General features: G+C 56.0%; 4 protein-coding genes across 4 annotated transcripts in view; 1 reads left to right on the forward strand and 3 right to left on the reverse strand.

Moving 5' to 3' along the window:
* PTSG_12301 (uncharacterized protein) overlaps positions 1-50 on the forward strand; it is a gene marked incomplete at its 3' end in the record, with an annotated part of 6,614 nt that extends 6,564 nt beyond the window's left edge. The window contains exon 19 of the mRNA XM_004993877.1: positions 30-50. Within this exon, the coding sequence (XP_004993934.1) occupies positions 30-50 (21 nt within the window). The remainder of the gene's footprint in view (positions 1-29) is intronic.
* A 260-nt stretch (positions 51-310) lies between these two features.
* On the reverse strand, positions 311-1,765 carry PTSG_05365 (uncharacterized protein; the record flags this gene model as incomplete). The annotated part of the gene is made up of 5 exons (XM_004993878.1): positions 1,545-1,765; positions 1,268-1,392; positions 1,034-1,078; positions 769-899; positions 311-406 (listed from the first exon to the last, which is right to left on the reverse strand). The coding sequence occupies exons 1-5, from the start codon at positions 1,577-1,579 to the stop codon at positions 311-313; spliced, it is 432 nt and encodes a 143-aa protein (XP_004993935.1). The 5' UTR covers positions 1,580-1,765.
* Positions 1,766-2,157: 392 nt separating this feature from the next.
* On the reverse strand, positions 2,158-5,046 carry PTSG_05366 (uncharacterized protein; the record flags this gene model as incomplete). Its single annotated transcript, XM_004993879.1, has 8 exons — positions 2,158-2,471; positions 2,623-2,743; positions 2,923-2,958; positions 3,151-3,252; positions 3,749-3,884; positions 4,186-4,364; positions 4,649-4,775; positions 4,931-5,046. The coding sequence occupies 8 exons, from the start codon at positions 5,044-5,046 to the stop codon at positions 2,158-2,160; spliced, it is 1,131 nt and encodes a 376-aa protein (XP_004993936.1).
* Positions 5,047-6,287: 1,241 nt separating this feature from the next.
* Positions 6,288-13,261, reverse strand: part of PTSG_12302 (uncharacterized protein) — a gene marked incomplete at its 3' end in the record, with an annotated part of 9,376 nt that continues 2,402 nt past the window's right edge. Inside the window, exons 5-15 of the mRNA XM_004993880.1 lie at positions 13,086-13,162; positions 12,484-12,701; positions 12,209-12,287; positions 11,812-12,007; positions 11,122-11,318; positions 10,794-10,893; positions 10,308-10,555; positions 9,305-9,884; positions 8,437-9,052; positions 6,933-8,170; positions 6,288-6,616 (exon numbers count right to left, since the gene is read on the reverse strand). Coding sequence (XP_004993937.1) covers positions 6,288-6,616; positions 6,933-8,170; positions 8,437-9,052; positions 9,305-9,884; positions 10,308-10,555; positions 10,794-10,893; positions 11,122-11,318; positions 11,812-12,007; positions 12,209-12,287; positions 12,484-12,701; positions 13,086-13,162 — 3,878 coding nt within the window. The remainder of the gene's footprint in view (positions 6,617-6,932; positions 8,171-8,436; positions 9,053-9,304; positions 9,885-10,307; positions 10,556-10,793; positions 10,894-11,121; positions 11,319-11,811; positions 12,008-12,208; positions 12,288-12,483; positions 12,702-13,085; positions 13,163-13,261) is intronic.

A 13,261-nucleotide genomic window follows, 5' to 3' on the forward strand; every position in this document is an offset into this window, starting at 1 on the left:
CAACACACACAACACACACAAAATTGTAGGTATCCCCTCTTTGGGTGTGAGCATCCACACAGCAACCGTGGGTGCTAGCGTGCGAGTTTTCCCCATACAGAAGCATGCAGACGTCATCAAGGTACCAACAGCCGTCGACCGCTATACCGGGCCGTTTGTCTGCGTTAATGATCACTGCGCGCTGCGACTTTAAGCTTGCACGTCTGCCCACCTAACTCTGACTCTCTTGCGCTCTTTTTTCCGTTCTGAAATGCGTCATACCTCATACCACTGCTTCACACCTCATCCTTCTGCTGCACACCAACCCCTTCTATCCTTCCTTAACATTGCGCAGACATGCCAGGAGAAGAGTGTGGAGGTGCACGTGTATGACCGCCTGCATCTCGCCCACCAGCTTGCGAGCGCTCTGGAGCACTTGCACGCGCGCAGATGCGTCCACACGGACGTGCAGGCCTCAAACTGTCTTCTCACGTACGGTGGGCGGCTCAAGCTCTCTGGCTTTGTCAACGCACACAGGTTGGGAATGGAGGACATGTGTGTGGTTTTGTGTGGATGTGTGTGTGTGTGGTTGTGTGTATATGTGTGTTTGTGTGTTCGCTTGTTTGTTTATGCATGCTTGACCTCCGTCCTTGTTGTTGTCCTTGTGCGCACCAGGCATTCCTGTACTTTCTTCGTTAGATACGCCGCCGACAGCAACACACACACACACACACACTTTTCTCACACACACACACACACACACACACACACACACACACACCAACGCACCGTGCACGAGTAGCAGAAGCAGCAGGTGATGAGGCTGATGAGGAAGCTGAGCCACACGATAATCATGGCCACAATCATGAGACCAGCGGCAACACGCAGACCCTCACTGGGAATGTCCTGCAGAGAAACACCTGCGTGTGTGTGGTAGCGAATGCATGATGGAGGTGAGCGCGTGCCACAGACACGAAGGGATCATGCATGAAAAGACACGTGGGGGGGGGGGTTGCATGGCTTTGCGTGTCTGTGTGACAGCGTGCATGCTTACCGTAAACTTCGATGTTGCACCGAAGATCCTTCTGGTCTTGGCATTCTGTTTGACGAAGAGCACACATGCGTGTCGGGTGGAGGAGGGACGGAGGGCGAACAAGGGCATCGGTGAGATTGTTGTGCGTGGTAGCAAGGGCGGAAGGCAATGCGACGCGCAACCATGAATCCACACAGTCACAGACACAGGCACAGATAGACACACATGCACACACACACATGCACACACACACACCTGAAAATACGCCACAGGCGTAGGCTGTTGTGTCCCCTGAAGGGATCGGGGCCAGAAGCCAGAAGGGGGCCGCCGCAGCGACAATCAGGAAGATGCCCGACAGCAGCAAGAAGAAGCTGTACAGGCTGTTGTTGTTGTTGTTGTTGTTGTTGTTGTTTGTGGGCAAACAAACAGGAACAGGCATCGGTGAGCATCGTGGCCAACGCCATAGGTCTCACAACTCCAAAGCAAACACACGCCCCCCCCGCCCCCCCGCCTTCGACACGTTGTCACTCACATGTGGATCAGCAGGTGAGAGCCCTTCTTCGCCATGATGCTGGTTTACAACAAAGGATCGCTCGCTTGGCGAGAGAGAGAGTGTGTGTGTGTGTGGGTGAGAGAGAGGTGGTCGGTGACGACGGCTGCGGGTGTTGTGTGGATATGGGGAGGAGTGCTTTGTTCGTGTGTGTGTGTGTTTGGCAGGAAAAAAAAAGTGGGTGGGTGGGGTGCACCATCGAATATTCATTGAAGATTTTAACAAAATGTCGTTGGTTGCAGTTGTCGTGCTGTTTCATTGTGTGTGCACCTGCCAGGGTGCTGTGGTGGAACAAGACGTGGTGGTGTGTGTGGATAAGGGAACAACAAGCAATGGTGGCTGTACAAAAGGAGAAAGAGATGTAGGAGAGTAATGAAACAGAGGAACGTGTGAAGGGAAAAACACAAAAGAAAAGCGAGATCTTAGGACAAAGTGCTTCTCTTCTTTGTGAACAGTGTGTGTGTGTGTGAGGTGTGTGTGGTGTGAGCGAGTGAGCAGGGGAAGAAGAACAAGCAGCAATACACATGCAAACAGAGCAAACAGAGCGCCGACGCTGCTTGCTTGTTGTGTCTTCCCAGCATCCAACGGGTCCATTTCAGACTTGCTCGTGCGCAGGCTCCAGCGCGAGGGAGTCGCCCTGCTGCTGCTGCTGCTGTTGACTGGCCGTGTCGCTCGTGTTCAAGGGCTCAGTGGTTGTCGTTGTCGCGGGCTCTGGTTGTGATGATGGCTGTTGTGTCTGCTGCTGTTGTTGTGGCTGCTGTTGTGGCAGGTTGGGGGATTCCTGCTGCTCCTGGCCCTTTGCTGCCTTGTGCTTGCGGGGGCGGGACAAGACGGCGTCAGGGTCGGGGTGGAAGTGCTGGTAGCACATGTACAGCGACGTGAAAAAGGCCACCCACGTCGAGAAGTAGCCTGCACACACAAAACAAAATAGCCCGTGGTAGGTTGGGATGAGTGTGGAGGGAGGGATGAGTTGGTGATGGGTTGCGAGCAAGCAGGCGCATAGAGCACACACACACACACACACACACACACACACACACACACACACACACACACGAACCGTTTGCCGTGCCGCGGGCTGCGCCGCAGCTGGAGTTGAACGGCCCCTCTGCGCTGGTGTTGACGCCCGCACCGGCCGCCCACCAGGCCACGAGGAACACGGAGATGGCCTTGCCAGCAGCCTGTATGGGGTGGTGAGAAGAAAAGGGGAGGGACAGTGAAGTGAGACGGGGGTTGAAGCACGAGGTGGTGGTGGTGGTGGAGGGGGACATGACACGATGAGGTGTGCAAGAAGGGTTATGGTTGCTAGACAGACAGCCTGATGCAATTTCACGTGTCTATTCTACAGTGCATAACGTACGTGCGCTGAGTCTGGGGCGAAGCGGAGGATGCACATCTGCGGGCGAGAACGAGCAGTGCGGTGCGAGTTGGTTGGACGGGAGAGAGGGGACGGACGAAGAATGGAGAAACGGGAGGGGGAGGGGAAGAGTGAGACGATGCATGATACGCACACACACACACACACACACACACACACACACACACACACACACACACACACACACACACACTCCTGCCAATAACTGACGTGGCCGATGCAGACGACGGCGGCGATTGCGCCGACAGCGACAGCGAAACCGTTGCGCTCCGAGCAGTCGTTGACACTGTCGCACACATCCGCAGCAACAGCCTGGCAGTGGGGAGGAAAGGGAGAGGGTGTGAGGATAGGTGTGAGGATGTTGTTTGGTGGATGTTGTTTGGTGGGCTTATGTGTGTGTGTGTGGTTGGGGGGGGGGAAGGATATTATCAAGTAACATGCAGTGCACACACACACACACACACACACACACACACACACACACACGAGGACACGAAGACTGTTATAAGAGAGCTATGCTCACCGTAGGCGAGTGTCTCCGAACGAGTAACACCATAGAGTGCGCGCTCAAAGTGGTCCAGTTGCCGCTCAAATCCAATAGACTTAATGCAAGGTTCCCGAAGGGAGTCGTGAATACGGGTCAGACCGAATCGCAGGTATGGGTGACTGACACGACACGTCCATGACTACAGACGGCACGTGTTCTGCTAGCGTCGTGCACACACACACACACACACACACACACACACACACACACACAGGCACAGGCACAGACAGCCAGACCAGAACAAGACCACACGCCACGCACCATTTTAACGAAGGAGGTGAAAGAAGACGAGGAAAGATGGCGCCATTGACGAACGGCGGACGGTTGCTGCGCAGAGACCCAAAGGCCTCGGGGCAGAGCCATGGACGCATACACAATCGCAGCAAGAAAGGCAATCCTGTCATGCACACACAAGTGCGCGCGCGTGTGTGTGTGTGTTGCAGGGAACGTGGCACATAATCGCATGTCAGTGGACGAAGGGATGGATGCAGGGGCGTAACTCGGAAGCGAGGGACAGCCACAGACACACACACACACACACACACACATATACGTGTGCGATGCACCATCGCCTCAATCATACCCTGTGATTCAGCACACGAGCACGGAGCAAATACATGTTGCGTGTGAGGTGAAGGTCACATCACGTCATACAGGCGGACACAAGAGCACGTGCATTCGTGCATGCATGTACGCACGCAGGTGGCATCTCGCCGGCAACAAGAGGGCAGTACGGGAGCAGACGAAGAAAGCAAAGAGACTCACAGGTTGAGAAGAAGCCGTTGCCAGAGATGGGGAAGGGGCCGTCAGCGCGCGTGGTGAAGGCGGCACCAAATGCCCACAAGATGACCAGCAGCAGCGCCACGCCAACGTCAAGCTGCAGACACAGACCAAGAATGTCATGTCATCGCAAGTGGCATGAGAGTCAGGAAGTAGCAACACGGAAGGGCCACACACACACACACACACACATACAGAGACACAAACGATCACACATACGGAGAGACACACGCACACACACACACACAGACCATCACACATACAGACACGCGCAGCCACACACACACACACACACACACACACACACACACACACGCAGCCACACACACACAGGCAACTAGTGACCAAATGTATCTGCATGCATGCATGCACGGACTGGACCTTCTTGTCAATGTGCATTTGGTTAAAGATGAGGCCTAGGCGGATGAAGCAGATGAATGAAGAAATGACGCCAACGGCAATGGCCCAGCCGTTCTCGGCGTCGTCGCAGGAATTAGTGGTGTCGCAACTGTGCACCGTCAGCGTCAGAGCGAGGGCGAGCGAGCAAGGGAAGCAAAGGGAAGAAGAGACAGGGGTGAGAGGGTGGAACAGGGAGAGAGCTCATGCAGAGAACACGGAGAGCACGGAGAGAGCACAGCGAACACACAGGTTGTTGCCACTTACAAGTCGGCTGCGGTGGCAAACTCGATGATGGAGGCTGCAAAGCAGACAAACAGGCTTCCGCCCACACGCCGGCGCACGGCGGGCTTGTCGTCGAGATGATCCTCTTCTGGCTTCATGGTGGCTGTTGAGGGAGCACTTGTGCTTGTGCTTGTGCTTGTGCTTGTGCTTGTGCTTGTGCTTGTGCTTGCGCTTGGTTGGATGAATGTACGCTTATATCTTGAATGAATGTACGCTTATATCTGGGGGGTGCTGATGATGTTGGGTGGCAGCTGCAGCAGCAACTTGGCTTTGCTTCGTTCTCGGGCACGGCAGGTGAGGTTGGTCAAGAAAATGAATGCCAGCGCCTGCGTCGACTGCACCACTTCCTCTTCTCCCTTTCTTCTTGCGCCACTGTGATGGTGACATTGCTTGATGATCATCCTCCTCAGCCATTGTCAAAGCAATCCACAGCGTGATGTGTGGTGTGTTGACTCAATGCAAGCCGCCCCAAAAGCAAGGAAAGAAGCGTGGGGTGGCGAACAAACAAAAGAAAGAACAAACGAACGAACGAACGAAAGAATGGACGGACGGCCTGTCGCAGCAAGAAACACGCCTCAAGCAAGCGAGGCTGAGATGTTGATGATGAGGGGTGGTGGGGTGATGTGCTCATGCTTGCATCGCCAACCAACCACAGCAACAACAGTTTGTCATGTTGCGTGATGTATGTAGAAAATTGTGCTAAATTATCCGTTGTTTTTCTCAGCAGCGATGTGTCACCCGCCTTGATTGCACTGCTGGTGGCGGATGAAGCAATCGCAACCACACCACACTGGTGTTCTGCGGCCTGCAGTGTGTGTGTGTGTGCGTGTGTGTGTGTGTGGCTCTGTGCGTGTGTGTGTGTGTGCAAAACCTCTGATTCCCTTCCCTGCTTCACCTCGACTTGGTTGGTTGGAGGTTTTGTACTATGGTGGAAAGACAAGGACACAAGACAAATGGAACAACAACACCGTTGCCACTCCCTATCCATGTGAAAGGGGTGCAAGCGAAGCAGAGCGAGAAGAGCAAGGGAACGAACAAAACACCTTATGCGTAGGAAAGACAACCAAGCGGACGTAGGAAACCAAAAAAAAAAAACTTCACACAACATCAACAGGCTGTATGCTTGCTTGCTCGCTCGCTTGCGGGAGGGCGAAAAAAACCACCGACACACAACACACATCAAAACCACATCAAACATGCAAACACAAGACAATGACATACACAAACAGAACAGAAGAAGGAATGGATGGAGGCGGTGCAGGCATGCAAGTGCGACAAGCATACACGCACACACGCGCACACACGCGCACAGCATGCACACACGCACACATGCAAATGATCAGAGCCGGTCGAGGAGCTCGCTGGCGGCGGGCGGGTGCGGTTTGGTCATGCGCTTGCGGGCGCGCACGGCGGCGACGGCCTGGCCAGCTGGCGTGGCCGGGTCGAGCGGGTCGCCCTCCACCATGGCCCAGTGGCCAAACGTGGTGGTGGGGAACGCCTTGCCAGACGTGGCGCGCATGAGGTTGCTGTTGAAGCCAAAGGAGCGGGCAACAGGCAGGTGCGCGCGCACCGTGTGCAGCGGGGTGCCGGCCACAACCGTCTCACCAACAACAGCGCCACCGCGGTCCTTGAGCACGCGGCGAACACCGCCCATGCCCTCCTGCGGGACTGTGTTGAGGGCGACAACACGTGGGGGTGGGGAAGAGGAAGCAGACGGTGAGCGTGGTGTGATGACTTGTGTGTATTTGGGGCGATGATATGGTCAATGAAACACACAATACAAGGAACAAAAGCTGGTGTGTGTTTCTGCTGCATTGGAAAGTACGCGCGCCCACAAAGATGCACACAAACACACTTGCACAAAGATACATCCACTTTCACTTGCGCACACTTTGACACACACACACACATACGCAATGCACAATACACACATACACATACACACACGTACACGCAACACAAAAACACACACATATACACACACCTTGGATGGTGACAGCAAAGATGGGCTGGAGGAGGCGCGGGTGCGCGGTGAGGACGGCACCATGGAAGGCGCGCCGGGCCATGGGCAGAATCTGGTCCACCCGGCGGTGCACAGAGTCCTGGTGCAGCCGTGCATCCGTGATGGAGAACACCACGCCACGAAGCTCCTCGTGGCACAGCACGCTGCCAGCGCACACGTCCTTGAAGGCGGTGACCACCATGTCCAGGATCGGGTTGAGGTCCATACCAACCGTCTCGTCAACCAGCACGTTGCTGCCGCACATGGCCACCACCTTCTTGGCAAGTGCGCGGTCCGCGCCTGCGGCAACGAGCGCCGCCGTGCGGGAGGCCGTGTCCATCTGCATGCTCACGCTGCCGTCGTCCAGCGCAGCTACGAGGTCGTCGCTGGCAGGGCGCGCCTTCACGTACAGCCGGTTGTGCTTGTTGCTGCTCTTGGCCAAGCACACCTGCGTGCTCTCCTGCGCCACGCCCTCGCAGTACTGCACGGCCGGCTCCGTGGCCACCACGCTGCAGCCAACCGCCTCGGACAGCGCGTCCAGGCACAGCTGCACGTGCAGCTCGCCCACCCCGGCCAGGATCTTCTCGCCGGTGGCGCTGTCCGTGTAGCACAGCACGCACGGGTCCTCCTGCTGCAGCGACTGCATCGCCTGCTGCAGCTTGGTGGCCAGGCTCTCCTTCTTCGGCCGCACAGACACGCGCACCACGGGCGACACGCTGAAGCGCAGCACCTTGAGCGGGTGGGCCGCCAGCGTGGAGGTGAGCGTGCCAGCCTTCACCACGGCGCCGTCAAGCCCGAGCACGCCAACAACCATGCCGGCCCTCCCCTCCTTGATCGGCTGCATGCGGCTCGCCATCACCAGGCGCAGGCCCTTGACAGACACGGGCACAGCGCCGCGCACACGCCCGCCGCTCTTGGCTGCACTGCTGCTGCTGCTGCTGCTGCTGTCGTCGTCGTCGTTGGTGCGTGGCGGCGTGTAGTCTGGGTCCAGGGCGTGCAGGGTGTCACCAACGCGGACTGTGCCGCAGAAGACGCGGCCAAAGCCAATCATGGCCTTGCTCTGCTTGGACACGCGCACCATCTTGGTGATGAAGACCACGGCCGGGCCGTGGGGATCGCAGTGCTGCATGGCCCTCACCACATTGCGCTCGCCTTTGCTCATCACGTCTTGTTCGTCTTCAGCCGCCTTATCGCCGTCATCGTCAACAACGCCCTGGTAGCTGTGTCATGATTTGTAGTTGAGGTGATGGTTGACAGCGTGTGAGTTGGGCAATGGTGGGAGAGCAAAAGGACAAAGGAACAGGAAAAAGGAACAAGGGAGCAAAGCAGACACACACACACACACACAAACACACACGACATACACGAGACACACACACACACACACACACTCAAAGTTCACACACGCGACACACATGCATACACACACATGCATACACACACACACGATACACACACTCAAACAAACAAACACGAGCAGGCGTACATGGCGTGGACGCGGGCGGGCTGTGCCTCAAGCGGCGATGGAAGGTGGTCGTCGATGAGGGCCAGCAGGGCGTCAGCAACAGGCAGCCAGGCCTTCATCATCAGCTTGCGCAGGGGCTTGAGCTCGCTCTCCCGCTTCTGCGTCTCCGTCATGGCGGCAGCGACGCCGAGCGTGCCTGCAAGCTTGAGCAGCGCTGCGCGGTCGCCGGACGACTCCGCGGCGTGCACGGCGTAGATGGGCTGCAGCACAACGGCGCAGAACGTGCGCTGGTGGGCGCTGCCGTCGGCGTTGAAGCCCTGGTCGCGCCGCCACTTGCCCGTGGACGGGTCGACAAAGTAGTCGCCCCACAGCCGCTTGGTCAGCTTCATCACCTCCTCCGAGGCGCGGTGCGGTGCCGGTGGCGCGGGCGTGCCTGCCTTGGTTGCCTTGGCCGCCTGCTTCTTCTGCACCAGGGCTGCGCCAATCTGGGGCAGGGTGAACCCCCAGCCGTACAGGCCGCTGCCAAAGCCGACGGTGCCCTTGCACGGGTCCACGGTGAAGTCAACGCCCTCGGGCTGGTATGTCTCAATGAGCTCGTTCACGCTGTCGATGGTCGCAGCGACCTTCATGTACGCGTCTACAACAACAAAAACAAATGGTTGGGCAAAAAAGGACAGCAAAGAGGGAAGCGACAAAGGTTATGTACATCCAACAAAACAGCATCAAAGCCACAAACACACATCTGCACACTTGTTCACACATGTCTCCACATTTGCACACTCGTTCACACACACACATGTGTACACTTGTTCACACACACATGTGTACACTTGCTTACACACCCACACCCACACCCACACCCACACCCACACACACACAATGCGCACACCTTCAGGGGTTGCCTGGAGCTCGGTGATGATGCGGTCGAGCTTGTTGAGGAAGAGGACCGGCTGCACGTGCTCGGCAAGGGCTTGGCGCACAACCGTCTCCGTCTGCACGCCAACGCCCTCCACGCAGTCCACAATGACAAGCGCGCCATCGCACACCCGCAGGGCCGTGGTCACCTCGCCCGAGAAGTCGGCGTGGCCCGGGCAGTCAATCAGGTTGACGCGCAGGAAGCCTTCCTCGTTGTTGCGGGGCGGCGGGGCAACGACGGCACCGTCACGGCAGCGGCCTGGGGCCACCCCGACGCGGGCAGCCCAGTCCGGGTAGTGCAGGCTGATGCCTGTGGACTTGATGGTGATGCCGCGCTCTTGCTCGGCGGCCTCCGTGTCCAGGGCGAGCGCCTTGCCCGCCTTGGCGTCGTTGAGGACACCGGCACGCGACAGCACAGAGTCCGCCAGCGTCGTCTTGCCGTGGTCCACGTGGGCGATGATGCACACGTTGCGCGTCACCGCAGTGACGCGGTCCTCCTCACACCGGAAGATCACATCTTGAACTTGTTGTTGTACTCGGTCGTCTCGGCGGTCCTTAGCCGCGAAAGGAACAGTTGCCCTCCATGTTCTCACGGAGGGCCGGTGAAGGCTTGAAGGGGGTGGGAAAAGCGGGGAGTCGGGTACACGACTCAGTCAGTCAGTCAGTGGCTTTGAGTACATTGATGAAAGGAAAGAAAGATCGCTGTGTCCTTGGGCCTTTGTAGCTTTGTTGATTGCTGAAGGAAGCGGTGAAAATGCGATCACACCCACAGTGAACTTTGCTTGTTGTGTGCTTTGTGTGGCGGCTTGCGTGGTGAGTTATGGAGGACTCTGTAATTGTCGTCGTGTAACAAGTGAAGCAAGCAGTGAGATGAGTCATGTCACATCTCATTCACAGGGAGCCAAAAATAGAAGGGGGCGTGACTGAGAAAAGAACTGATTTAAGACGAAGAACTGAATTCAGGCTGAGGAATGAACAATCTCGCTGCTGCTGGTGCTCTTGACCATCTCCGCGTTCTCATACAGCGGCTCCTCATCCAGCAGTTGTGGCTGCACGACGCCGCCAGTGGCCATCGCAGCGTCGCCAGCGTTCTTGTCGCCCGGTGAGGAAGGCGTTGCCGCCGTGGGGTTGAAGACGTCTTCAACGTAGTTGTAGGGGAAGAGGCCTCGTTGCTGTGTCGATTGCAGCGTCCCAACAAACCACCCTTCATCCTCAAACGGCTCCACTGCATGTGTGCGTATATGTAGGTGCGTGTGTGCGTGTATGCGTGTGAATGTGTGTGTGTGTGTGTGTGCGAGAACAAAACCAAAGACCAGACCGTTGAGATACAAGTGGAATCATGAACATGGCACGGAATGGCGGCCAGGCATGGGCACAGATACAAGCCAAAGTACGACCAGCCATGACCACGACTTGCGATACTTCTTTCCGACACACACACACACACACACACACACACACACCGTCGGTGATGAGGTCGCCACGTCGGAAAGTGAGTTCCTCCTCGTCCTCGGCGTCGCAGTTGTACAGCGCACGCACCGTCCACGTCTTCTGGGGTTTCGGCTGGGATACAGCAAGCACCGACAACACAAACAAAACAAAACAAAACAAATGTGACGATGCGCAACGATGCAGTGTATATGTGTGTGTGTGGGGGGGATTTGCAGCTGGGGACACGCGCATGTGTGTGTATGCGTGCGTGTGTGTGGTTTGCAGCTGTGGACACGCGCATGTGTGTGTGTGTGTGTGCATGAGATGCAGTTGCATTTGACACGAACATGGTGCACTTACGGGTACAGGTGGGCGGGCTGGTGGTTGCATGGCAGTCTTTGCAGCCGGTGGCAACTTGCCATACACGTGCGCGGCGGCATCTGACGCAAGCTTCATCTCTGGTGGCGGGGTTGTTGGCGGCCTGGGCGAGACCTCAGGTTTGCTGCTGCGGCGGCTGCCGGCATCAGCACCAGATACTGTCATCGAGCGATCTTCCGCTGAAACAAAGCCAACACGAGGAGGGAGATGATTGGGTTGTGAATGCACACGCACAGGGGTGTGTGTGTGCGTGCGTGTGTGTGCCTGTGCGCGCGCGCGCGCGTGTGTGTGTGTGTGTGTGTGTGTGTGAGTGCTGGAAACGCGGGGTTCATGGCAAGGTACGCACAGCGTCGAGGAGATGGGGACTGTAGTGGTGTTGGCCGTTTCTGAAGCGAGCAGATATGACAGAAGAAGCGGGGAAAAGGGGGGGGATGTTAGAGAGTGAGACAAAGTGGAAGTGATGTGATGCACACACATATCAAAAAAAAACATTTCAAACACAAAAACCTCACCGCACGCACACACACACACACGCACACACACACACACACACGCACGCACACGCACACACACACACACACACACACACACACACACACACACACACACACACACACACACACACACACACACACACACACACACACACACACACACACACACATCCCGCACCTCTGACGGCGTCGATGAAGGCTGGGTAGAGGCGGCGGGTGAGCAGCGGGTCGGGCAGCTGGCGAAGAAAGTACTTGAGACAGCTCGTGATCACCGTCACGTCCTCATCCGCCAAGTTTGGCAGCCTGTGCTTCTGCAACGCGTCCGTGTACATCTTGATGTACCGCGTCTTCGTGCCGGACACACGATACAGACCCTGCGCGCGCGTGGTGTGTATGTATGAGTGTGCATGAATATGCTTGAATGTGCATGAATGTGCATGAATGTGCATGAATGTGTATGTGAACAAACGTACACGCCTGTGGTGTGGCATGCATGCTAGATGGCAAGAGAATACATGAAGCCTTCTGTGAAACATACTACAGCGGACAGCAAAGTGTCGATTGGCAACACCGACCTCAAAGTCGAGGTACGAGCGTTCCACGTGGGACATCATCTTCAGCAGAAAGCCAACAGATTCCGGGGACAGCGTTTGCCTGACGGCAGCGGCAAGCACACGCAACGAGCACACGAAGAGTGAAAGGTCAGAATACGTGAATAGTTTGTAGGTGTTGCATTCTGAACGCGAGCGAAGGCAACGCAAGCAACACCACACACAAGCAAACAAACAAACAAACACACACACACACACACACAAACACACACACAAACACAAACACACGCAACACACACCATGTGTTTTCGTTTGCGTGCTTGCGGCCTTTCTTTCGGCGGACAGTCTTGACGGGTGCCAGCCCGCCCATGGCTGCAATCCATCCTTTCCTGTCGGCGTCACTCGATGCCTGCAGCGTCAACTTGGTGTCAGGTCCCGTAATCTCAAACACAAACTTGCGGTCAATGTCTGCGCTAAACTTCTGCACGCACGTGTCCACCTCAACCACAATGCAGTCCTGGACATTTGCGTGTGTTTGTTTGTTTGTTTGTTTGTTTGTTTGTTTGTTTGTTTGTTTGTTTGTTTGTTTGTTTGTTTGTTTGTTTGTTTGTTTGTTTGTTTGTTTGTTTGTTTGTTTGTTTGTTTGTTTGTTTGTTTGTTTGTTTGTTTGTTTGTTTGTTTGTTTGTTTGTTTGTGTGTGTGAGTGTGAGTGGTTGGCGGTGAAAAGAATGGAAGGTGAGGCTGCAATGGGGAACAAAACGGGCGAATGTTTAGAATCGCGAGGCACGTAGAGCGCCAATTGGTGTCAACAGACACACACACACACACACACACACACACACACACACACACACACACACACACACACACACACACACGCCAGCGTGCAACGGCAGGGAACCTTGTCGTCGGTGTGGCAGAAAAAGCGGTGTGCAGCTTTGTCGAAGATGCAGAAGCAGCGCGTCCACGCACTCCCGACTAACACAAAAACACACAGGCAGTGGAGGTGGTTGTTGGATTGGATGAGGGCAAAACAAAACATTTCATGGTGCACACAGATCGCCACACAGAGCTGAA

The sequence above is a fragment of the Salpingoeca rosetta genome (assembly GCF_000188695.1).
Source record: "Salpingoeca rosetta unplaced genomic scaffold supercont1.12, whole genome shotgun sequence".
NCBI classification, from domain to species: Eukaryota; class Choanoflagellata; order Craspedida; family Salpingoecidae; genus Salpingoeca; species Salpingoeca rosetta.